The sequence below is a fragment of the Solanum dulcamara genome, chromosome 6 (genome assembly GCF_947179165.1).
Source record: "Solanum dulcamara chromosome 6, daSolDulc1.2, whole genome shotgun sequence".
In the NCBI taxonomy this organism is placed as follows: Eukaryota; Viridiplantae; Streptophyta; class Magnoliopsida; order Solanales; family Solanaceae; genus Solanum; species Solanum dulcamara.
Window position 1 is genome coordinate 12,754,799 of NC_077242.1, and position 27,792 is coordinate 12,782,590.

At 33.1% G+C, this 27,792-nt stretch overlaps 1 protein-coding gene across 1 annotated transcript; it reads left to right on the top strand.

Annotated features, from left to right (window-relative positions):
• The first annotated feature begins 15,672 nt into the window (after positions 1 to 15,672).
• On the top strand, positions 15,673 to 22,426 carry LOC129893200 (uncharacterized). Its single transcript, XM_055968691.1, has 3 exons — positions 15,673 to 16,174; positions 16,761 to 16,949; positions 22,005 to 22,426. Exons 1-3 carry the CDS (start codon positions 15,938 to 15,940, stop codon positions 22,086 to 22,088), a joined length of 510 nt encoding a protein of 169 aa, XP_055824666.1. The 5' UTR covers positions 15,673 to 15,937; the 3' UTR covers positions 22,089 to 22,426.
• Positions 22,427 to 27,792: the final 5,366 nt, after the last annotated feature.

The window sequence follows — 27,792 nt, forward strand, 5'->3', positions numbered from 1 at the left end:
TAACTCACAAGGATAAAATAGGAAGAATAGTGTCATTTATGCATTAATTTTGTGAAATGATAAATATTAAAGATCGTCTATTTTTAGTAAGGACGATATATAAATAGGAACGAAGTGAGTATTATTTACTTTGGTTTTCTCTATATTAAAATACTTACAAGATACGTTCATTTTTACTTGTTCAGTATTGACTTGACACATTTTTAAGAAATAATTTTTATAGAATGACAATTTTAGTATATTACTCTTTAAATATAATAAATGCAATGCTTTATAAAATACATTGAAAAATGAGAATAGTTAATAATAAGGGGAAAATAGCAACTAGGTGATAAATTATCTATTCATTTTTCAAACTATATAAGTAAAAGCGGACATTTATTTTTAATATAGTAAATAAGTAAAAATGAGCTGAAAAATAGTTATATAAAAGTTAATAAAAATTGTTTAATATTATTTTTCTATGAGATACAATACTAAATGATTAATTCTCAAAACTATTAATATGTGGCAAAATCCATGTATCACTATAAGAAAACATAAACATTTCATAAAGCGAACCTAAAAGATTAGTAACTTACTAACTTTCTTTTCGAAAATTGTTATGATAAAAAAAATAGTCTAAATAATACTCAAGAACAAAATGTCACTTATTATATTTTAAAAAATCAAGATAATATATGTATTTAACTCGATTTCAGCTAACTATATTATACAATTTTTTCACGCAACTATATCATATGATTGACTAAAGAGTTGTTTGCTGCTTACTAAGTAGGAGGAGCATAGATGAAATGAGCTACGTAATATGATGAGTTTAACTTTCCTTAATATTGTTAACACATAATATTTTACTAATATATATGTGAAAATTATTACTAATATTTTGACAAATATCAAAATCTGAACTCATGATTACAAAATTAAATTTTTTTCGTTCTAAAGTATGTAATACTCTTTTCTTATTAATCAATCTCAAAAAAATATACATTTTTATATTTTAGTACTACGTATCAATTTAACTTTAAACTTATTTTACCTTGAAATGTAATATAGTCATGTAGCTATAATTATGATTTATTTTATATCATAATTTTTAATTATTCTTAATTTTATATACTTAATCAAATAACTTCACATTAATTAAAATATAAAAAAAATTAAATTTAATATAAAATTTAAATTTTAAATTTAAATTTTAAATTCGTCTCTAAATAGAATAATTGCAACCCAAATACGTATTGATCACAGACGGAATGAAGTGTGATTAAGGAAACTATGTGGTGTTATGTTCATTTAAGGAGGTAATAAGAGGACAATTAGTGCAAAGGACTTTTCTTTCGTAAAGCAATCGTATTCATGTGATGCTAATGCTTTGACAAAGAAAACGTCGTACTACTTTATTTTTTAAGAATAATAATTATATAAACTATTAATAAAAAAATAATTATAAAAACAAAAGGAGACCTTTCATTAAAGTGAGAAGTAACTTGAGAGAACCCTAGAATTTATAGTGGAGTAAACTTGGAAATTGAAGTCAATTTAACCCGTACTTCTTCTATTTCAAAATATTTGTCATCTTTATTAAAAATATTTATCTCAATATACTTATCATTATAGTACATAAAAAATATAATCACTCAATAAATAGAAAATATATCTTAAATTATAAATATGAATAAAATAATTAAAACAACTCCTAATTAATTCTCTAATTCATATTAAGTGATGTTGGGGTAGCGCATACCCCTTAAGAAAAATATCCGAGGACAAAAATTAGAGGTTATTTTTTGTTATTACTCTTTTGGTTATTCCCCTATAAAATATAAAGTAATCAAGAACCTCATTAACGAAGGGCAAATATGAAGAAAAAAAAGGTCTCAACAATTTTCTCGAACTTTGAAAAATTCGTTTATTTTCCACTATGAAAAATATCAAAACAATTCACTATATATGAACTAGAGGGAGTATTATCTTAAGATATGTAATAAAAAAAAAACATTGTTCTGAATTTCATAATAATAATCTTAAATGATAATAATTAGATTCTAAATTTAATATTTATATATATTTTAATAAATTTATTAGCATAAATATATTCTTTGAAAAAATCTATTAAATTCGATCAAATTTACATATGGATTATTAGCTCCGCCTTACTTGCAGTTTTTTGGACAAAATTATCCTTCAAATCTAATAAAATAAATGAAGTTTGTATTTTGATAACTAAAAAGTTATATTTTTTTTTCTTTTTTTCTCTCTCTTTCTCTTTTTCCCCCCTCATTTCTGACCTTTTTTTCTTATGTTTTTTTTCCTTTTCCTTCCTTTTTTTTTTAATCTTTCTTTTTTTGTGTTTGTTCCTCTCTTTTTTTTCCTTTTGTTTGGTTATCTTTATTTTTCTTTCTTTTCATTTTTTTAATTATGGAATTAAATTTTTTTTTATCTATTTTATACATTTTGTACTTCTCTTAAATAAAATGATCCCTAGATTCAAGTGTCAAGGTTTAAGATAAATTTTTTTTCATATTTACTATTTTAAATTTAAAGATACTTTATAACTCTTGCTTTAGGGACAATACTTAGCCCAAAAACTTTAATAGAAGAAGTTGCGTTCCATGGGCAAGAGTTAGCACTGTCTTTTTGTATCTTGATTTATGAGATACTATATAACTCTTGTCGTAGAGACAAGACTTAGATAAGAACTTCACAAGTTACGAGCCCATTGGCAAGACTTGACACTACGACTTGTGTCTTGATTTATCATATTTTCTATAACTCTTGCCTCTTAGCTCAAGGACTTCCAAACAACAAGTTAAGCCTCATACGCAATACTTGACAATATCACATTGTGTTTTGATTTATGAGATACTCTATAACTATTGCCCAAGAGGTAAGACTTGCTAGTCCAAGGACTCTCAAATAACAAGTTAAGCCCCATGACTTGACACTACCACATTATGTATTGATTTATTAGATGCTCTATAACTGTTATTTTAGAGGCGAGACTTAGCCGAGGACTTCAAAGAGCAACATTTTACACCATCTTTACTAAGTCTAATTTATGGAGAACGCAATAACTTTTGCATTAGAGGCAGAACATAGCTCAGGGTTAAAAAAATAGCATATGCTTTATGGACAATGGTTTACACTATTTCACTATGTCTGTTACAACCCAACCCACCGGTCCTTGCAGGCACCCACTCTACATCTTAAGTAAGTGTCATCGTATAATCTGACACTTACCGCATAGTATATGAACAGAGAAATAAGAGAGACCATAATAATTAAACTTTATTAACTTGCCCACCCCAATCAATAAGTACTCCTTACTCTCACCCTTAGGGGTCGTTTGATTTGAATACAAGTTATGATGAGATTAGTTATGATGTGATAAGTTATGTTGGATTAGTAATTATTACATTCCGTATTTTTGCATTTTGGATTATTCGTAAGCTAACGATTATAAATTCAAGGACTTTTAATTTTGAATTTTAAAAGGACATGATTTGTTGTAGATGCCAAGTTATATGAATAATTTATGTGTAGTAAAATACATCTCAAGAAGGACCCTTAAGCCAAATCAAAATAGAAGCCATCAAATATGTTTTTCTTAAAGTCACGTTTCGGGTAAGCTGACTTTGGGAGGCCATAACCTCTTTATAATTTGGGAATTTGGGAAAACTCTAAAAATGAAAGTTGTAGGTAATTGAAATATCTTTCCAACCATAGGTCGTGGGACGAAATGTGATATCGGAGTAATAAGATATAGACGTTTTAAGTCTGACAGGCCAAACTAAATAGTGAATTCGGCCCAACCCAATTCTAATTCGGGTCAGGCCCAATACCCACGAAATTAATCTAATTCTTATCTATTCTTTCATACTTTAGACTAAGAAAATATCCAGAAAAATTTCCAGAGAGAGAGAGGGGAAGTTCTTGAGAGAAAAACCAAATCCGACCAAAATTAAAGCCCCGAATCTCAAAGCTCTTGAAGAGAAAATTGTTGTACGTCGCATTGACTTCAATTTGAGCTAGATATCATCCAATAAGGAGAAGATTTTATGTGGTGCTGCAAATTTAAGGTAATATTAAAGTCTTCTTTTCATTGTTGACAAGTTTAGTTAGAGTTTTAACGGATTAGAACGGAGAAAATAGTGTTATAAACTAGTTTGGTGATTTGTTGAGATTTATAGGTTAAAAGGTTGTTTTAGGTAGATTAAATGGATGGAATTAGCTTAGTGATGATGTATAATAATGGTTGATATTGTTTTGATGTTGTTGATGAGTTGTTGTTCTTGAATTTGGAGGAAAAAGGTGTATGAAGATTGTGAATGTTCAAAATCGTTTTTGGAATTGAGTAGCTGGTAGTAATTCGGGAATATATCATTGTGTAGACCTTCGATTTTAGATATTAAACATGTTTTGGAAAGCTAATACACGTACCTACAACTCTTATGTTTATATCTTAGTCTATATCTGCTGTTATTATGTCGAAAACTGAGGATGAATCATAAGACAAATTCTGTCCAGATTCTGGATTGAAAAATCCTTCATGTATAGCTGTTCGTATTTTGATGATATCTCTTTGTAGCAAAATGATTTTTGAGTTGATTTCTTTTGCATTGGAAACTTAAGACAAAGATCTAAATGTTTCATGAGGTCATAAAGTCTAGTTTTGCCGTTTTCATTTTCAAAATTTAGATACAACATGAGGTACTTGACTTTCCGAATTTACTGCTTTGGTAACATGAGTCGGGTGGAAATATTCTAGGCTTATTGTCAATAATAAATCTTATTTTGTGTCAATATTTTGGATTGTTGATGTTGATTGATGATTATATGGCTGGTTTGAAAGTGGAAAAAGTGAGCGGTATAGGAGAGGTGCTATCCAATTTTTTTTAGAAATAACCTACTAACGATAGACTACGTTTTATTCTTGTCCATAGCTTAACCATAGTGCTTAACGTTTTAATATAGGTTGAGACAATATTGGACAGCATATACGTATAAACGCTAAAGGTATGTAAAGTTAACATTTTCTTCTTTTGGCATGATCCATATGAAACGAACGAATGACGTATGCTTAAATTCCAAAGAAACTCTTATTCGTAGATATACTCGGATGGCTACCGTTCTTGATTTTCAAAATTTATATTGTTATGTCTTGACTCATGTGTATGATTCCAGCCATCCTAGTTGGTATAACTCATGTTGTGGTATAATTCATATTTTAGTATAATCCATAATTGGTGTGATTCATAATGACTATTGTCTTGGTTTTCAAATGATGGACTGTTTTGCTTATTCTATTAAGTCTCCGATAATGATCAAATTTCACAAGGTTGCTAATGATACCTTATTCGTGCATATTGTTATGGTATTATTCACCGAGTCCTACGATAGGCCGGGTATGTTATCATGTATGGATTCCACTACATTATTCACCGAGTCCCTTACTAGAGGGCCGGGTACGTGATATGATAATATGATATTATGATGATATGACGATATGATTATGGCACCGAGTCCCATAATGGGCCGGGTACGGTATCAGTGTACACTACTCTATTCACCAAGTTCCTTGCTAAAGGGCCGGGTATGGTATGTATATATACATATAACGATATATTGATATAATTGTGACACCGAGTTCCCTAACGGGCCGGGTATGATATATGATGATGATATGCATGTATTCATTTCATAAGACACAAGTACAGTGATTAGCTCCTGAATCTTTATTGCAGATGTGATCTCATTTACGGTATTTTATGCTTTATATACTCGGTACATAGTTCGTACTGACCCCCTTTCTTCGGGGGGCTGCATTTCATGCCCGCAGGTACAGATACTCATTTTGGAGAGCCGCCAGCTTAGGATTCTACTCAACGAGTTTGAAGTGCTCCATTGTCTCGGAACCCAAACTTTGGGTACTAATCCTTATAATGTATATATTTGTGTATTTAGGGGTACGACGGGGCCCTGTCCCGTCATATGCTATTGTTAATCCTCTTAGAGTTCTGTAGACATATGAGTGAGTTGTATATAGATGTTGTCCGGTGTACTAGTATGACTTATGTTTTTGGACGTTTACATTCAGAATGGAAGCCTTGTCGGCTTACATATTATGTTATCTTATTTTTGACAATTAAGACTCCCCAAAAAAATAGGTGATTTTGGTATATATATAAGTAACAGTTTGAGACGACGTGCTACCCATATAAATCTTATATCATGTTTAATTGCCGATTGACTATAGATAATAGGTGTGTATATGAGGGTCCAATTCGGACACTAGTCACGGGGTTAGGTCGTGACAGTAATGATGAAATAAGTTATGCTGAAATTATTTCTTATTGAGTCTTTGGTTTGTTATATTCAAAATAATATGCATTGCATAAATTTTAAGGATAGGTTATTTGTTTACAAAAATACCCTTCACTTTATTTAGTTTTTTATATTTTCTTTGCAAGCTTTTGTTATTCAATATTCATTCTTAAAAAAAAACTTTCATGTTCTTTACCTTAAATATTTTTATGTGTGCATTTCCATGGTGTCCGTATGTATTTAAAAATAAAACTTTCTTCTTATTTAATTTTAAAATAGAATTTTTATTTTAAATTTATTAAAGTAAAAAAGAATTTATGAGAAATTAAAATATAAATAAATATAGGAATTAAATAAATAAAAATTATATTGTATAGTATAACCTAAGCTACCGACACCTCCCACAAATGGGTCGTGCCTGAATTTATTGTGATCAAAATAGGTTGGGCAAATGGCCATTGATTTTGTGATTTTGGCACACACATCTATTGTCTGTTATAGGAATTAATAAGTGCAACTACACGCCGTTTGAATTTGCCATTTTAGGTGCCAGATCTACAAGGAGAAGCTTCTCTCTCTTTGTATTGTTTGCCTCCTATCAGAAAATTCAAAAATTGACGTGTCTCTCTAGCTAAAACGTAAGTCATGACGAATTAAAAAAAAATATTCTTAATTAATATTTTTAATCAATTATCTGAAAGAATGTATCATACGCTAAAAATTCATTTATTTTGAAAGAAAAATTATATAAAATTTGTGAGTTTTGCGACAAATTTAAAATTCATAAATTTGAGATTGTGACTTCACTTGTATTGGAGATATTAAATGTCATCTAGCGTTTGTTATTTCATTAATGTTGAAAGCGACATGACTTAAAGTTATTACTCATTGATTAGTTGCTTAAACGTGCAACATAGTCTATATGATCATTTTGCTAGAAAGGAAAAGATCGAGTTGAAAACTTTTATAGAGTCTATATTGATAATGTAATTTGAAATCATGATTTAAAATAAGATTGATATGAAATTGAAGTTTGGTCTGAATATGCAATTTGAATTTCTTAAATTATATTTTTTTAATATTTATTTTTTTATATAAATATTAAAATTTCATAGATTGCGAAAATTATCAAAATTTCCACCACCCGTATGCAATCTTATCAAATGAGTAACTATAATTCATAAATAAAATATCAAAAATATCCTAAGGCGCCGCATTAATAAATTACATATTAACATGTTCTTTTTATAAATAATTATTTGTGATTACAATTTTTTAAATACACATAATTTTATAAAGATTCACTAGTCAACAATACATAACAACAACTAGTTATTCGTTAATATAAACTCTTTACATGATATAATTGTGACTTAGAATCTCCAATCATATTTTTAGTATATCTAAATTTCAAATCGTGATTCCAAATTACATATCTCAATGGTAATTTGAAATCATGACTTTACATCATATATTGAAGCAGGTTCTTAGTCCACATCCATGCCATTTTTCTTGAATGTCATAAGATTAAGCATATCTTAAATTATTGAAACTCCTCGTGAGTCCTTCATACTATTTTAAGATTGGCCTCGAGCATTTCCTACATAAAAATAATGATCCCGTTTTGAAACACAAATTAAAAGTTCTATAATATATTCGAAGATCTAAAGGATCTTCACACCAAACAAAGGGTCAACGTGGAATCACTTTAATCATAAATAAGAAAAATTCAAATACTCATGTTTTAATCAAAGAAGTTCCACCTCATTTAACAGTGAAAATTATTTTCACTGTCCAACTTTACTTTAAAAGTTAAACTTCCCTTCAGTTCTGAATAATAATCATTATAAGTTCTTTTTTTTATGTTCATTAACATTATAAGAAGAAGAATATTTTTATGAATTTGTCACAAAATTTAATATTATTTTTATAACCATTATTTCAATATAATATGCATTAAACGTGTGTATATGTATGTATGCATATATTTTTATCTTTCTCCACTCTCTTACTCCATGCATTTCATCTTACTTAACCCTTCTTAGTATGACACCCCTTACAAAAATTTAAATAGAGGTGTATTTTACTAAACTAACATTATTAATAATGCTTTAAAACTTTAAATTTGACTACCGCCACTTTATGCAGTTATTTAATACTAAGGATAAAGTAAAAAAATAAAAAAAAAATCTTTTGATTTCATAAATTGGATAAGTAAATTAAAATAACTAGTTTTAGAATGAGGGTCAAACAATATAAACGACAGGGGTACATCTATTTTCTATATATATAAACAAATTTTGATTGACACTAATGGAGCATTACATAAATTATAGTTTCAAATAATTTAAAATTTAAATAAATACAATCTTTAAAAATTTGACCTTAATTAAATTAATTATTTTGTATTTCCTACATCGAAATATACTTGTATAGTTATTATTCTCTGCTATTTTCACTTGTATAAATAAATATTAGAGTTTTGATTATTATTATTAATAAAATTAATTTTCTCATTATGCTAAATCACTTCATTATAAAACAGCATAAGCTTATATACTTAATAGTATTTCTCACCTTTTTTGTCCAAAAGATAGTATTTATGCTTTTATGAAAAATTTGTATCATGAAATAAAAAAAATAAAAAAATCATGATTTTTAAAGTAGTAAAAAAAGTTGACAATGAAAGAGTATAATAGGCATTTTAAGATGATAAAAGGAGAAGTTTGATTATTATTCAAAGATGTGGTGGAGGGAGGGGGGTTGATTTTAAAAGAAAAGTTTTTCATCCTTTAAATATTGAATTTAATTCCACGTTCTTTAATAATTGCATTCACACCTAACCGATCATTAATTGTTTTTCTTGGTACCTGTAAGGGAATCAACCCAAGATGATCTAGCTCACTTCGGCAGTCTAACAAACTTAGACTCAACTCTTTCCTTTTTTTCTCTCAATCTAGTTTCACACTTAGACAATGCCTACGAAATCAGGACAACACAAGCACGTAGAGGAACAAGTCCCAACGTTGTATTAAACTCGTGCTACAAAGAAGCACACAAATATTTAGCCTTTACAAAATTCGACATTAGGCCTCTTTGCCTAAGACCGGTCTGCTTGTGCCAATAAATAGGCCACAACACCAGTCACATGTCAGGCACATGTCTACTACGTCAGCTGACATCCCCGACTAATAGACCAAATTCAAATTCAAAATTACAAGCCATAAACGACTAGAATTTGTCCAACCACCCAATTGCCCATGCATGTGCGAGGCACACGATGGAAGCCTTCAAATCTGGCGCCAAATTTGCTCCCGGTCGCCCAGCTTTGCGCATGCCCACGTGTCTGTGTTGTGCCCAGGTCCTTCTCCGCACAGCTAGTCATTGTGGTCCAGTCTCCTAAGTCATTTGCCTTTGTCCAGCACTTAGCCCTCGAACTTGTTTAGCTACAACCTTGCCACAATCACAACTTTGCCTTGCTTTAGCTTTGTCCAAACATTGTCATATCTTAGCTACGACTTGCCTTGTATTCCTTAGCCATGACAATGCCAAGGTCTTCCACTTTATCATGTCTTAGCTACGGCTTGCCTTGTATTCCTTAGCCATGACACTGCCAAGGTCTTCCACTTTATCTTGACTGATTTCATTGAGTCTTGGCTAAGTTCATCATGTAAATCCCTAGCCAAGCCCGAGCTACTCGAGCCATCAAGGCAAGGGTCTAACAGTATCCATATTAAAATCCGACTAAATTTGAATTTGCGTCTAAAAATTTTATATTGGGGGCAAATGTGACTCCATACCCAAGGAGATCTTCGAATCCGAGACCTCTGATTAAGGATGAAAGAGTACTTATCACTCTACTACAAACTTTATTAATGCCAGTCATTAGTTGAAAACAAGACTCCATCTTGCATTCGAAAAACTCTAATTTATTATTATTACTAGTTATGAAAAATTTGTGTTATGAACGAGATCAATTTGTTCATAAGATTATTTTAAAAATAGTGTTAATTATAAAACGATTTAAAATTATCTCATTAAGTGTAAAATAAATACTTAAAAATATTATTAATATTCATAAATTTTAAATGGCATTGATTAAATGATTTTAAATATTTATCCTATAAATAAATGTATATATACAATTGCGTGAATAGGCGCGCACACACTTTTACCCGATCCAACATGAAGTTACACATCACAATCACAACCACAATGAACAGGCATACACAAACTTGTACAGCCAAGTAATACATTTATTACATGTAATTTAATCATAATAAGAAAATCTTGTCCATTTAATTTTTAATATGCTTATTATTTTGGGATAGTTTCAGAGACCTTCCTTCAGGATTCGCTTTGTAACGCTCACCTCCCCTATGGTTTACAATATTATGTCTACCTTCCTTATTTTGATTTTCTTGTAACCATTCTTTAAACCTATTTAAAATAATGTAAATTAATTATAATTTGACAAATTTATCCTTCTTGATATTATTTCTTCATATTAATGCATCTTTTAAAAAATGACCTATTTAGTAAATACTTTTAAAATAAATCAAAAATGTTTACCATTGTTTGGTAAAAAAAATATGCGTATTCATATATATTATGTAATAGTATTAACTTATTTGTATTAATTTATTTTTAAAGTATTCATTAAATACGTCATTTTTAATTATATGAAGAAATAAATATGAAAAGGGGATAAATTTGTCAAATTATAATTAAATTATATTTATTTTAAATAAGTTTAAAGAATGATTACAACAAAATCAAAATAAGGGAGGTGAGTGTTATAGAGTGAAACCTGAAGGGGGTCTCTGAAATTATCCTTAAAAATAATGGTATAATAATTGAAGAAAAATGATGAAAAGACGACTTTGTCTAAAAATGAGGTCTTTTAATGAATGACAAAACGTTCAAACAATATTTCTAAAAACAATAATGTTTTTAATAAAGTATAAATAGATATAAATATATTATAGGATAGAAATGCTCTTTTAATTAAAATTTACCTTGAGAATTTCCTACATAAAAATAATTACCCGTTTCGAATCACTAATTAAAAGCTCTATAATATATACTCATATTGAAAATCTAAAGGATCTTCACACCAAATAAAGGCTCAACATAGGATTACTTTGATCATAAATAAGAAGAAAGTAAAATATATTTCAATAAAAGAAGATCAAATTTATTCAAATATTAAATTTAATTCCACTTTCTTTGATAGTTGCATGCACTTACCCAATCATTAGTTGATAACAAGACTCCATGCATTAAGAGAACTTTACTTTATTACTACATTTTTAATTTTTTTTTTATGATGACTATCTAATAAATGAAATTAGCACACAGCTCTGTCAACGTATATCATTGAATTAGAGGGTATTTCTTTCATTTAAGATTTTGCCACTTTATACCTTCATACTTTAATATCTTGTACTGAATATTATATTGTGTGTACATTTTTCGTTATGGATAAAAGGTATTATATCTTTAGTTTATTCTTTTTTATACGTGGATTCGTAGGGCAAAGACGAATGTGAGGTTGTAATTGTTAACCTTAATTTATATTATTGTTTGGTTGCATATAACTGTTGATGAATATTTATAGTGAAATTGCGAAATTAGTTAGTTTTGTATTTTAATAGAAAATAAAGTGCATTGATAAGTATCTCAACATTTTATTATTCAATTTTTATTTGATTCTTCTATGAGCTTAAGAATTGTCATTAAAAATCAAAATTAGAAAGTATTCACCAAAAACTTTAGAGCATGAACCATTTTTTCGATGCTCTATCACATGTGGTTACTTTGCTTATCATTGCTTTGTCTATCAAGAGTTTACTTTATTGGAAAGAAAAGTATTACTTGTTGATGGAAATTGTAATCAACTTTCTAAATTCGCAAGAAGTAGAAATACATTATCGCAAGCATTGAACATGAATATAGCCGTAGAATAACAATGTCACTATATCTTGTTTGTCATCCTAATTGTCTCATTGATAACTAACAATCAAAATCCGTATCGAGTTACTATCGTGATTCCTTTTACTAAATTACTATATATCTACAAAGTTGACCATATAAATATTTAAGAATTATTTTTATGAATAATACATAGCAAGACTTGTTGATATATTACTTACATCAATACATATGCAACGATCTGTTCCCGCCGTTAGGGATAGGCCAACGGGGAAGGAATTCGGGCCAGAAAAGTTCGGATAGTAACTTCGAAAAATTTGAACTTAGGCCAGACTTGGACGAATTCTGAGTCAGATGAAGTCTAGGGTGATCACGTGAATGATGGGAGGTCAAATCTATAATTTGATTAGACAGGCTGATAGCCAAGACGATACAGAGCATTTACGGCTTCGCGAAATCGCATTCGGGCGAGTAAAACTCTTGAAATCGAATTTGGCGTGAAGGGTATAATTTTAATGCATCTTTGGAATAGGTGTGTTGAGCAATGGGGGCTTAGAACATAAAATCCGAGCTCACTGTTTTCACATATTCCACCAGAGAAGGATTATTCCCATCAGAGCGGGATAGTCGCGACTTAAGTCGTGAAAAAGATCAGAAATGGTCTTTTCTGCAACAATCAGTTTTTAAAACCCCAAGAGGCGACCTAGGGCGATTTCCATTGATTTTCTACGAATTTCCACTCTTAAGGTAAGGTTTTTACTCTCTAGATTCATACTTTTATTCTTAGAAACTAGAAGTATTAGTGGTAATCATTGGGGGAGGGTTTGAACTGAAAATCTATGGTAGAAAATAACCCTAGGGTAAGGTTAGGATCATGGGTTTGGCCTAGGGAGTGAAATTGTGTTATATTTACTGATAGTTAGGCCATTGTATAGATCCTTGCTATGTATTTAATGTTTTCTAAACCAAGAACGAGAAGAACGAACCCGAAAAGGGAATGCTCTTGCATTGTAAGGTTGTGAAAGTTTAAATTTGAGGTAAGTGATAGTCTAGTTTCCCGTATGTGTTTCATATACTTGTTAAATTGCCTCATGATATGCATGCGTGTATATGAATAGGGAAACATGCTAGATTATGTGTGAAATGATCACTTGCTGGCCTGTTATTGTGATGAACCTGTTCTTGGTGGTATACATGTTGTAAACATTGAATGCTCTTATGATTGTGATATCTTGGGATCGGGTGTCATGTTCCGACACATAATTTGAATCGGGTGTCACGTTCCGACACAAAGTTGATTGCTTGTAGGTCCCTTGAGAGGACCCCTGTGTGGAATTATAGCATGTGGAAGACATTGAGTTGTGATATTGAGATGTTGTTGACTTATTTTGTATATGTATATGCCTATTGAGTTGAGTTTACTTGTCTATGATCCGCTTACTAGCTAACCGTGTGATCCTATCAGTACACCGTTGTTTTTGTATACTGATACTACTCTTGCTCTGCCTTTTTGTTGAGTACAGGGCATATTCAGCCGACTGCGAAGAGACCTCGGTTAGAAGATTAAGCTTGTTCGAGTTCAAGGGTGAGCTGTTAGTTTCAAGCTGCCATGAACTCTTTCATGTTCTAGTCCCTTTTCCAGGACTAAGACTTTAGTCACTGTTTTATTATTTTGACTTCTGTTTGGAGAGTGTTTCCCCTTTTCTTACATTGACACTGGTTAGAGTTTTGATATGGACGACTTTCAATTCCTAGAATGTGCTGACTTCCGCATTTTCGTAGTAATTAAAAATTATTGGCTGAGTTTATGGAAACTCAGTATTATTTTCTGGTTATATTCATGCTTCTGCAAGATTTTAATATTTATTTGTTAAGTTGATAAGTTGGCTGTAGAAATGATTCTCCCACTGGAATAAATATTGTGGGTGTCAGTCACGACAGGTTGGGATCGTGATAACATATGGAGAAGATAATCTATTTATACTATTTTTAACTAGTGAAACACTCAAAATAATTGTGTATTTTGCGCTCATCAAATTTTGGCGCTGATAGCGAAAGTTGTCAACTAGTAGTTTTAGTAGAATATTGTGTATTAATTCATACTTTTATTTATTTCTTTTTCTACGTTAATAATTCATGTCTATCTGATCATAGCAACATGCGCTAGTCTCTAACTCTAGTGTATAACACGATCATCTTCAAAAGAAATTATTCAGAAGCTCAGAATTGAATTTTTTTTTACGCCTACTTAAGAAAAAACTTGCGGACAGGGTCTCAGAACAGTTATACATTCAGAGCGTTATGAGTGAGGATGGTGTGCATGTTGCACTTAATGATTCACTCAATTTCAATCATCCTCCTTGACTAGAGGATAATGTTGAAATTAAGGGTCCATAAATTATAAAAATCCTCAAATTTTAAAAATTATATACATTTTTAAATCTAGTCACAATACATTTTAAAATCATTTGAATCTCTAAATTCAATTAGCAAATTTTGATCTAACCAAAAATGGCGGAACGATCTGGGAGACCCTTATACTTGGCTCCGTTTGTAAGTTGGACTCTTATACTTACAAGTTTACCAACTGAACCCTTTAACTCACCAAAACACAATATTTTAAACCCGTTTGACCATTGACCGAACTTACGTGGCATTGATATTGTTGAGTTGGAAAAATGTGTCATTATACGCATTTTCAAGTGAGTGAAGTTAAATATTTTACATTAAAAATTATTAAAATTAAAAAATTGAAAAAAATGTAATTAAAAAAAAAGAAAAAAAAGGAAAACCTTCCTTCTTCCGGCCTTCAACCCCTCCTCCTCCACCCCCATACACACACCTACACTCCGTCCAGTCTTTCTTTTTCCCAACTCACCTTTTCTTCTTCTATGAATCCACCCATCATACCCATCCCCTTCTTTTTCTTCTTCTTAACATCAACCCCCCTCCCCTGCCCCACCCAACCAATTTTTTTGTCCCTATCTCTAAATGCTCTCTCAAAAATTTCTTTTGTTTTTACAGCAAATCAATACTTTCTTTGGTTATTTTTTGTTCTGCCACATTTTTATTTTCAAAAGTTTTGATTTTGTGAGTATTTTTTTGAATATTGTGTTTCAGTGAATTTAAGGGTTCAGTTGGCAAAGTCATAAGTATAAGAATCCAATTTACAAACGAAGTCAAATATAAAGGCCTTCAAGTCATTCCGCAACCAAAAATTAAAGAAACTGAGAAAAACAATTAGGGGGAACTCACACTGAAGTGTTCCTGTTTTTGGTCTAATTTAAGTGAGTCATTTTGTTTCATTATAAAATTTGAAAAAAAAATAAATATTTTTTATTTTCAAAGTGAAAATAATATTATTGTGTTTGGTCATCAAATATAAATTAAAATTGTTTTTGACTCTTTATAAATAATTTATTTATAGTGAAAAAAAAAAGAGCCAAACACATTTTTATTATTTTTCAAATTCTTGAAAGTTGTACAATTCAACTGCAAGAACATAGAAATTTTCCAGACACAAAGGAAAATCTGTTTAATAACTGTTGTACAGCTTCGAAAAATCAAAAACCCTAACCCCTCATTTCAAATTTTCCATATTCTCTCTTCTACTCAATTATCAGATGCACTATCTACGGTACCCAGTTGATAATTGATTCAATTTCTTAGTATAATCATGCTGGGTATTCGCAAATTTTGTAGACAAATTCACACTTTGTCTCGTGAATATGGCCCCAGCGAGACGTTGAAGAAGAAGGTTGCTGAATTGAAAGAGAAGAAGAAACGAAAAGATCCTCGGAAGAATCAGTTATTTGTTCAAGTTCCTGATTCAAGATCATTCCTTGATACTGCTACGATGCCCATGATACTCACTGTCGTTGGCACCGCACTTTTCGCAAAGCTTCTCATGATGGTATGATGCTCCATTGCAGTTTGTGTAAAGTCCTATTTTAGTAGTTGGCTGAATTTGGAATGATCTTAAAAATGGACAAAACCCTAATATATATTCATTTGTTGGGGAAATTGATACTTGACAAAGTTTAAATGTTGCTTCATAGGTGGAGTGACGTGAAATAATTTGAGATAGGCTTCATTGATATCCATAATCTTAACAGGAGAACTACTTTAGTGCTCTAATGTACCAAAGAAATGGAATCTCGATAGTAGAATTGCTTATAGACTGTAGAATACCTTCGGTTTTCTTGGTTTGAATTAATGGCACTTATTTCTATTTACATTCATTATTATGTAAAACAAATTTAAGTCAAATCTTGTTGATATTGATGGAGGAGTTTGATGGAATTTAGCTGACTGAACCCACAAACCTCAAAGTCTCCATCATGGGTACTTTTAAAATTTTATTCTACAGGTAGGGATGTGTGGAAATTATGGTTAGCACTAAGATATTTTTCAATTCTCTGGTGTAGTAAACTTGCTCGTATGTTTTACAATCTAAATCAGCTGAGTAGCTTATAAGTTACAGTTGTGTTTGCATGCAGTATGATGACTCGAAGTCACAAGATATGATTGAGCGAAAAATAAAGAATGCACCTGCTGGTCAAGGAACAGTTAGGATGCTTACCCGCGAGGAATGGGAAAAAGTTCAGGAAGTGCGACCAAGAACTCCATTTGAATCTAAACTAGCTCGTCCAAATGCAAAGCTTAGGACAGGGGAACCTTTGAAGATGGTAAATGCATTACTTCTTTAACCTTTCCATTCATCTGGCAATAGGTGTTTTTCCTGCTAACATTCTAGAGAACAAACAAAGTGGGTCAGAAATCTTCCTATAGTTTAAGACATTCAGTCTACTAGTGGGAATGCTTTTTAGCAGAATGTCAATAATGACCATAATGGTGTTGTAGGGTCTAGAGGTTTATCATTATGGTCACATTGGTTGCCTGTTGGCCTAGAACTAGGCATGCCAACGGTAGTGCAAAATGAAGGTGTTAGATAGATAGTTAAGTTTCTATACTAGTGATATGCTAGTTTTCCACATGGGTTAGATGCATGATGTTGATTGCTTTTCACCTAAAGTAAGTGTGTATTGTATGAATTATCATGAAGTAAGTAATACATATTTTCTTTCCTCTTAGTTTCTCACATGCTATCAGAATCTTCTATGATCTTAATAGAAATCTAAATTGCCTTCATTCCTACGGGCATCACTCTTATTTACCGTGTCCGTTTCATAGTATCATGCCTAATTTCTGTGATTGTTCTGATAGCACTGTGGCAATTCCTGGTGATTGTTATGTAGCATTGAGCGTGTTTCTGGAAAAAATTTCAGCGACACCTCACATCTTTCCAGTGACTTTTTTGGTGGTGCCACACATCTTTCCAGCAACACCACATGCCTTTTTAGTGACCATTCCTGCAATTACCTGCATTTATTGAACAGTAATTACAACAAAAATGATACGATGAAGTACATGATACAACAAATAGTAACATAAATCAAAGGAAAAGAAATTATAGGAGCAATACTATGACTACTAGTATGGATGGATTTCGAGACGACACACTACTACCTGCTAACCTATTATCCTAATCCGTCTCCTCCACAACCTCCTATCTAAGGACGTTTGAGCTCATTGCAAATGTAAAAACATAAAATTATTCAAACATTATGAATCACTGTAAAATTAGTGTATGTATTTGTTTACTTATCAAGATTGAAGAAAGATATTGTAAGAAAAGAGTTTTATCACAAAAATTACTTGCTTATTCCAAGCAATTAACTGTTTGCTAACTTAATTAAAATAAGTTTATTTTCATAGAGGAATGCATTAGGAACTTATTCTTAGTACCAGATGAGAGTCACACAGACCTTTTATTTCAACTTTTCACGATCATATCTTGTTGTTCAAGTACACCTTCCTCTATTATAAGAATCTTGTTTCACTTTTCCCGTTAATTGTATACCTTCCATCTATTACTTGGTTTACCTTTTGGGATCCTATCAGTACTTCTCCTCCATCTCCTTCTGCAGACAGCTTACTCTTGACTAGTCATTGTCGTTACTGACACAGCATTTTCAAATGATTCACACCTGCACTAAATCCGCTCCCGATATTTCCTCATGGCTTTCCAAAGAGGGATTCTCTCTCTATTTAACTCCAACCCATCTAGACCTTACCCCCGTTTGTTGTAACTCCATTATTCCTTTCTGTTGCCCCTGTTATCTGCATCTATCAGTGATGTTAGAGGTGAAGCCCTTTGTCACTGTTATTGTGAATGTGCACTTACACTGGTATTTATGACAAGATCAAAATCTGAAACTGTGTTAGTGCTTTTGTAAGGTCTCTTGCTAATTGTAATAGAGCTATCATAATGTCTTTTGCAGAGATAGATCTAAGGGATCCAGATAGATTTTAACTAAATCCTTGAGTCCTCCTATAGTTTAGAAAATTCTTCATAGGCCTGTTTTTATTTTTCATTGTTAAGCCTCTTCATAGCCTTATTACTTTAGGTCTCCATGGGAAGTGTTGGTATTTGGATGTTGCCACTACTAAGGTGTTTTTCATTGTTGCGCCCTTTTTTCATGGATTTGAAGAACACACGAAAAAAGAATAGCTGAATTTGATGTGTGGCAGTCCTTTAGCCGTTCGGTTGGATTTTGTGCATATGCTTTCTGTAGAAAAAGAACTTTAGACAATGTAGTATATCTTGAATTTGCCTGTTAATATGGTTCGCCAAGCTACATAATTAGAGTCAGTTTAGGGATGTGTCCTCTGTAGCACTTAGCTAAAAACACAACTTTTTGGCCCTATTATTTGTTATATTATTTACACCTTTTATTTGTCTTCAATATTGATTTTATAGGTAGTATTAAGGATATCTTTGGTTGTCCATGAGGACTTATATCACTAATCTGAGGCGTAGTTGTTGTATGAGGCTAGTCTTGGTGTAATGAGTGGTAATACTCAATTGCAGAGCCTTTTTTTTCTCCTCATAACTCTGCAATAAACCATTTTCAAGCCAATCAACATCTTCCTCCCTTCTCACCTGGGGCCACACATCCTGAACTCACTGCACATAATATATCTCTCATCCCTAGCCCAAGCACAATTCATAGTGGATTGCAGGTGCGAAGAAGAAAACTATAAAGGGAGAATAATACTGCAAATTGCAGGTGTTACATAAGAGGCATTGAGTCAACTTTAGGAACTGTTTGCTAGCTTAGCTTTGATTGTTTTGTACCTTTTGTTTTCTTTTAGTAGTCCTTAATAATGAAGATGCAAATTGATGTGCATAGCTTTTTATGAAACTTTGGAGGTCAAACTTCTGTTACTGTGATATTGGTTCACCAAAATAACCCCAATCAGCCAATTAACCGAGTACACCTTAATCCCAAATTACTACAGGTCAATCTATTAGGCTATTAATGTTTACAATTCAAGTCACTTTATATGTTTAGAAAATAGACCTTGGGCATAACGCCATCTCAAAAGCTAGTTCATGAAATGAGAATGTCTAAGACAACATTTTTGCTCAACCAATGTGGGACTCTTTAAATTCCCCATTTCCCACCCGGTCCTGGCTTAGACAACTGGAGGCCTGGCTGCTGGCAACATGAGTGTGGATAACATAACATGGGAACGCATGCAATAACATGGATGAGTATGATTCTAATACCACAACCAATAACAACAACAATACCTGAAACTCTAGAGTCTAGCAAGTTCGTGTCGTCTATTTGAATCCTCATTGACATGACATCAAATCATTTACTTTTAAAAACTCTACTAAAACATGTTGCAATCAGATGGCCAAATCCGTTAAAAAAATAGATAAGTTTTGCAATTTGTAAAGGATTGTGAAAATTGTTATAAAGCCAACATGGTCTTTCTCAAGGCCACCCAAAACAGGGTGAAAATAGGATCATTTGAGGTTGTTTAAATTTTGTCCCCGTTGAAGAAATTTGTACAAAAATAGTCAAGTTCTGCTCCTTGTGATTGCGGATTCATCATAAATAGATTAGTTTTACACTGGATGTCAACCGATCACAACCTTCCTCGTATATCCAAGCTTGAGGCTGGCAATATGAGCAAGCTCACACAGGTGGGGTTGACTGAGCCCGACTCTAATATCATGTTAAGAAAATGAACCTTTCGCCTAGTTCAGCCCAAAAAAATAGCTCATGAGGTAATAATTATTCAAGACCATGTATGGAGACAACAACTTACTAAATACTATATGAACTAATATGGTATATCTCAATTGTTAAAGTTTTATTTTTAAATTAAATTTGAATAAATCTAAATAAGTTCAAACTTATATTTTGTTAATCTTGGCTTTTGAAACTAAAAAAATAAAATATGAAAAAGGATTGGCGGATATAACAACAACAATAACATACCCAGTATAATTCCACAAGTGGTGCCTGGGGATGGGAGTTTTTTTTTTTTTTTTTGATAAACAATCTGGGGAGGATAGACTGTACGCAAACTTTAGCCCTATCTTGTAAGGGTAGGGGGGTTGTTTCCGACAGACGTTCTATGAAAAGGAAGCGTAATAATAAGCAGTAACAACAAGAAGATACTAAGATAAGCAAAATGGAAGAAACAAATAAGTAGTACTAGAGATTTATGAATAAGCAAACATAAAAATGAAACTAATACTCCTGGACAAAAAAGCAAAACGCTGTACAACCTACTAGCCCTTTAGCATGATACTCTACCTCCACACCCTCCTATCAAATGTCATGTCCTCGGTAAGTTGAAGTTGCACCTCCCTCTTAGAAAGGCTTCCCAGTCTCCACCAACCCCAATCCCCCTAACCCCAAAACCCTGGCACTGGAAGCCATGAGTTTGTGTCTTACGTGCCATCCATCATATTCGGCAGAGTTTCATGCACCGGCTCATGGGTCTTTTTCCCGCAACCTTCCTACTGCAACCACTCTATCAAGGTCAACCAAGTCCCCTGCTTCATCTTCTCTTTCACTTTCTATTGGGTTCAATTTTCTTTCCCAAACCTCTTTTTTTAAACTATACTCATCATAGTCCAAACTTTTCTGTTGCTGACCCGGCCATATGTTTTTTCCCATATGAATTGCTTCTTTCCTTTCTAACTTTTTATTCTCACTGTTCAGATCTTCCTTCTAGTTTGTACACGCTTAATATCTCCAACTCTCACATACAATGTGATTGGAATGGTAAAAGTCCTGTTCTTCTCAAATTTAGGCCCGAATTAGTAAAAATGATGAATATATATGTTGGAAGTAATCGCACATCTAAAGCCAACCAGCTATTAAGGCCATTAAGTGATGAGGACCAATGGAGAACTCTTAGCTATATATTTTAAAATTGGAAGTTTCAATGCCGGGTGAAATATTACAAATTTAATTCGAAAAAAAATGTCTATCCAAATAATGGAAGTCTGGAAATATATATAAAAAATTCAATGAGTCCATTTTCAACTGAATTACTTCACGAGGAAGAAGCCTGTAGAAAATGGGATTTTGACATAGTCATCGAACTTTCTCTACTTTGGTTTGGTGTCACGGTTCTGTTGGGTTAGGACCAGTGCAATTCTTTTGGTATGTTTTATTTGGAAACTTATTTTTGATATAATGCAAGAGCATCTTGTCTTAAATGCCCTGTGTTACCTTATAAAGTGGGAACGTACCATTTGTTCTTTTCTTCTTCTGATACCTTAATTATTTCCCTGAAATTCTTCCTGGTTTCAGCTGCATGACAAAATTTGAATGACCATGATGTTTCATTTGATTGCTTATATGCAGGAAGATGTCAAGGATTGGACAATAGATGTTATAACTGATGCACTAACACGAGCTGAAGAATGTGCTAAACGAGGATCGAACTAAGCTTGTAAGTCGATAATAGTGGTAAGCTAGTTCAACCACAGCTACTTCTTATGCTCTTCAACCTCAGCTGCCCATTTCAACATACCGTCCTTCGACTATCGTCTTTCTTACCGGACCACGATGTCCAAGCTTATACTTTTCTCTTCATAGTAATGTACTCCATTTCCATTGTAGTGATAGTTTTTTTTTACATTATTGGAAATGGTATACTTTGTCGCGATGTAGAAGGGTTCGCAGTATTAACATTGAATTGAAAAGTGTGTGTATACACTTTAATTCACAAAGATAATATTTTCATTAAAAAAAGAGAGTTTTTATGGTAACTCTCTTCTTTAAAATGTGTGTGTGTTTTCTTCCATTTAAGAAAAAAAAAATGATGAAAATTAAAGAAATTAAAAACGTAAAGAAAACAAAACGACAATTCTATTGTTGGTTATATTCAGTGACATGTTTTCAAATTTCACAATTCTTTTTTTGCCAAGTGAACCCATCAACGTACTGCTAACTCAATAATTTGTTTGTTTCAACCTCAAATACTCATTCATAGATATATATTGTACAATACTCAAGCCTAAAATAAATCTTGGAACATTCACAAAAATGACAAAGGCCCTGTGAACGTTAATTTGAGAAGATAATAATTGTAATAGCAATGTCTGAGAGAATAATCTCATTATTATTAACAATTACAAGTAGGATGTGTTTCAATAATTCAGCAGGTACTTTATCAAAAATTAATTGTAGAGGTAAATGATTTACATATGAGAGATATTTATTTTTATACGTAAGAGATTTCAAAAGGTCATATTTTTTTATTTAATTTACAAGTAGTCATAATAAATCAATTCCACTAAATTATAAAACTATAATGAAAACCCTGAAATTTCAGGTTTAACAATTGAGAGATCATCTTAAAATGAGTGAAGAAAATTAAAATAAATTGGTCAATGTAAAATTGAGTATAATAAATGAGGAGCAATTACATCATGTAAAATCGATAAATAGCCCTTTTTGATACCATCTATTAAATATTAATCACTATTTTTAAAGCTATTAACATTTAGCCACTTTATTAACATGAACCTTTTTTTAGGACAAAATCATCCTCAACTGAAACACACAACAACTTCAGCAATTAATGCTGAAGTTTAAATTTTTGACAAGTGGAACCACAAGTGAAAACTCAAGATCGTATGCTTAGAAACGCTTGGGTTCCAACTCCACAACACAACAACTTCAACAATCAATGCTGAAGTTTAAATTCTTATTGCGCCACTTCTTTTCAACTTCAATTTATTTATGTTTTTTGTTAAAAAGAGATATTTCATTTATTTAATATTATGCATCATAGTACACAAAAGTAACTATACTGGTGTTAGCACAAGACTGTTCTGGCTTAATGATATAATTACAATCCAAATAACATAATGACTTTCTATGTCTTATAAAAAAAGTTTCTTTCTTGTCTGCTTTCAAAGCGTTTCTAACAAACGTGGGAGAAATCCTTGCAAGAACATAAATTATTTGTATAAGCTATCTCCAATTGTTGGGCTTCCCAGATTGTGGAGCAAATCCTTGCAAGAACATAAAATATTTGTATGAGCTATCTCCAATTGTTTGACTTGCATTTTGTCAGCAAAGTATAGATGAACCAATTATTTTCACATTTCATGTATGATATCTTTGTTGAGTTTAAACATATGCTATAGGTAAAATAATCTTTTTCGCGCATTATTATGTGTGCTTATTTCACTCATCATAACTTTTTTAATACTTATATATTTTATTATTGTACCTACTTTAAAGTTGTAATATTTTTCATTCATGATACTTCAAACAACATGAAAGTGTTTGATGTTTGAACCTTTATAAGTTCAAACTTCATATCAAGGTTCACACTCTAGAAACAAACTCCATTGATTTTTACCTAGAGTTTAAATCTTTATAAATTTGAACTCCAAGAATCATTTCTGGAGTTTCAAACTCTAGGTTTGAACTCCTCAGCTTGTGGTGGGGTTCTACTTGTCTAAGTGTTGAACTCCAAACCATGTTGGGGTTGTTTCACATTTTTTTCTAGAAGTATTTTTGTTTAAATATTATTTTCATCTTATGTACTCAAAAGGCTTGAGAGCTAAGAATGACGTAAGAATTGTAGTATATAGAGATCTAAGAAAGAAAGTGGTAAAAAGATTAGGAAGACTAGTGACAAAATGATGACGATTAAGCTAGTCATTGGAGGGCTTACTTTGAAATTTATAGTGCTTATTAGGAAGACTAGTGACAAAATGATGACGATTAAGCTAGTCATTGGAGGGCTTACTTTGAAATTTATAGTGCTTATACGCTGTAAGTGGACTTGGATGAGGAGGTCCATAAGCACTTTTGGGTGGATTTGAATAAGATGGTGAAGGGTTTAAAAATGGATGACTTCTAGTGGTTTTGATGAGGTGCATAAAGCTCTTGCATCTGGGGATAAAAATGAGGGAGGAGATTCACTTTTGGACTTTGATAAAGTTTTTGAGCTAGTAATAGCTAATTCCAGCTTCTCGAAGAAAGAGGATCACTTGGTTACCTTTTGTAGTGCGGTGGCTAAGATGCATATAGATTACTTGCGACACTTCCTCTACCGATCGAGGGTGGGAGAAAGAAGAAAGAAAAGATACTCACATGTTGGTTTCACCAAGTGAAAGAGAGGTACTTGCTAAAGGACGACACTCTCACTTCTACTGGATCTCAATCTATACACTTAGTGGAGCGCGGAACTCGAAGTGAAAGGGCACCGTCTTGTGCAAGGCAACGATAGTGTAACACCCCTCAAAAATTTTCCCCTAAGATTCGGGCCTTCCTTGTACACGTGTGAGGCCCATCGTATTTAGTTCGAAGTATGTGCTTGAGTTAAGATGAGTCCTTGAGAAATTAAAGAGCGTTGGAGGTGATGTGGGGTCATTGAGGACCCCTAGGATTGAGCTAAGTCCCAAAAAGGTTCGTCGTGGCTAAGTTAGGATGAGTTCGTGTATGGGGTCGACTTCTAATGGCCCTATCTTTTGAAAGACGGAAATCTAGGTGGACCTCGACTTATTAAATTAAAGGTCGTCGAGTCTTCTTTCCAACGCCACCAAGAATGTGAATTTAGGAGTTCGGAGTTGAAAGATATGACGATCCTAAGACGAGCTAGCACGACAGGAATTTCATTTTTGGCCTGGGTTGCAACTGCTGGGGAAATGGCCCTGATGCTATAAGGGCGCGATGCGCCACTATCACGCCAGAAACATGCCTCAGTAGTTTGGGCTCTGGCGCGGCGCGCCACTAAAAATTGTGTAGGGTTTTTCAGGCCAAATTCCCAGAACTCAGAACAATGGCCTTGGCGCTGTAAGGGCGTGACGCGCCACTATCGCGCCAGAAACATGCCTCAGTAGTTTGGTCTCTGGCGCGGCGCGCCACTATGAGGTGTGCAGGTTTTAGGCGTATTCAGCCTGGCGCTGCAATGGCGCGACGCGCCACTATCGCGCCAGGTGCGTTTTTAGCCTATTTTCAGAACTTTTGAGGAGGGGTAATTTGGGAACTTACCCAAGTTATATATGTATTGCCATTGGTCATTTTGGGATCAAAAAATTTCCAGCTCTCTCTCTCTCTAAAAGCCCTAGAAATCTCTCTCTCTCTCTCTCTTCTTCTTCTTCTCCATTTCCAACAAAAAGAGTCCAAGAGCTTCAAGATTTGAGTCCTCCATTGAAGACCCAACACCAAGGTTTTCTTCAAGTCTTCCCTAAGGTATGTAAGGCTATCCAAAACATGGGCTAAGTCCACCCATGTGCCCTACTCTTGCTTTGAGGATAGATATCCATGAAAAATGTAGTTTCTTGGTATGGTTCATATTTGAATGAGTTTTGTCCCCTATTTATTTAATGCCATATGTGTTGATGTTGTTGAGCTAAGAAATTCCTAAAACCTTCATGTTAGTATGAGTTGATGGAGATGACTTGTTATTATGTTTTGTTGATCTCTTTAGCCAAGTGATTATGTTGCTTAAGTCATTTTCCTTAAATGTGTTATTCTACTTGAATTGTTGAGCTAAAGTCATAGAGTTGTGATGAGTCTTGAGGAGATGTCATAAATGCTTACCTAAATGAGGCTTGATTGATTTAATTGGAGGATAGAATTGACGAGTGGACAAGATCCTAAATGAGACTTGCCATTATGACTTAAATTGAGTTAAGAATGAGGATAGAGTTGATGAGTGGGAAATGTTCCACATGAAACTAGCCGTGAGGGCTTGTTTGAGATGATTGGAGGGAGTCTTATGAGCATAGAGTCATGGGAGGAGTATCGAGCACCGAAGCGGGTAAGAGTATAGTCCATACTCAAACCCCAGAAACTACGCCGCCAACGTAGGTAGGGATGGAACCGTTAAAGTCGGATGCTTCCCATGGGATCGAACCGTTAAAGTCGGATGTTTCCCATTTTACTGTCCTGAAATGATAGGATTTGACTAATCGATGGTATCCATGATTAGGGAGGCGTTCATGCCCTGGCAAGGTATGGACGGATATGGCAACAACGTCTGATTATTGTACTATCACCGGCTCATAGGTGATGGTTGTCGGTTAAGAGAAACTCCCATTTAGGCCTTGATAGTGCTCCGAGTCAGTTGAGTTAAGTGGCTTATGAGTTAGTCCTCTCTAAACTATTCTTGTTGGACTTAGGATATTTGAGTGAGTTGTCATGTATATATGTATGAGTTGAGATCCTGAGCGATATTGATGTTTTCTTATTGTGGTTTCATCCGGCCATTTTACATACTCGTACATTTCATGTACTGACGCCATTTGTCTTGCATCGTTTCATGATGCAGAGACAGGTACTAGAGATCATCAACCGGCGCTCCGTTGAAGATCCATATACACTTCCAGCTAGTTGGTGAGTCCTCCTAGTTCCCGGAGGATATTGAGCCTTCTTGTACAGTTTTGTTGTCATTTCGTTTATTTTGATTGTTGGTAGCCATGGATTTGTCATTGGTACCTTTTAGACTTGGATAGAGGCTTCATAGACTGGAGTGTGGGGAGGTTGAACAGTTAATTCGAGGAGTCTTATTATATTTGTTATTGAGTTGATGAATGCTTGGCCTTCGGCCCTCATATTGCGAATAATATTTCATTAATTGAGTTTCCGCTAAGAGAATGTGATTGAATAAATGTGTGACTGGACCAGGTGGTTCGCTCGGAGGTCAAAAATGGCCTTCGGGTGCCGGTTACGTCTAGGGTACCCTCCCAGGGCGTGACAGATAGTTGGCCCTCTATCATCTTCTATCTGGTAGACTTGGTTAAAGGGCCCCAAAGTCCTATTATCGGAGAGAGACTTCTTTCATTATTTATCCTATTTCCGATCGGACCTTGCTCGATCACCTGCCTTCTTGTGTGGAAATGCTTTTCATGATCTCCAGCTCTTTCCCAATTATTGGGGTTGTAGGGTTGGTGTGAAGTCTACCGATTGTCTATCCTATGCTTTGCAAGCCTACATAGGGTACATGATCGAAAAGAATGAGGGAAAAGCTCAGGTTATGAAATCGCTTAGCCGTTAATTAATTGAAAAATGAAAGTAGTAGTGAGGCATCGGTACAGAGTTGCACAAATTCTTGGCGCGGAATATAATCCTAAAGTACTCCAAAGACTCAAATATAGATGCCCGGGCATTAAGAAGGAAGGACGCT

Bases quoted from the DNA above. Each gene is read 5' to 3' on its own strand.
- LOC129893200 (XM_055968691.1), top strand. From the start codon at position 15,938: ATGCTGGGTATTCGCAAATTTTGTAGACAAATTCACACTTTGTCTCGT. The intron at 16,175-16,760 runs GTATGATGCTCC...GTTTGCATGCAG, and splicing joins TCGCAAAGCTTCTCATGATG to TATGATGACTCGAAGTCACA. The intron at 16,950-22,004 runs GTAAATGCATTA...GCTTATATGCAG, and splicing joins CAGGGGAACCTTTGAAGATG to GAAGATGTCAAGGATTGGAC.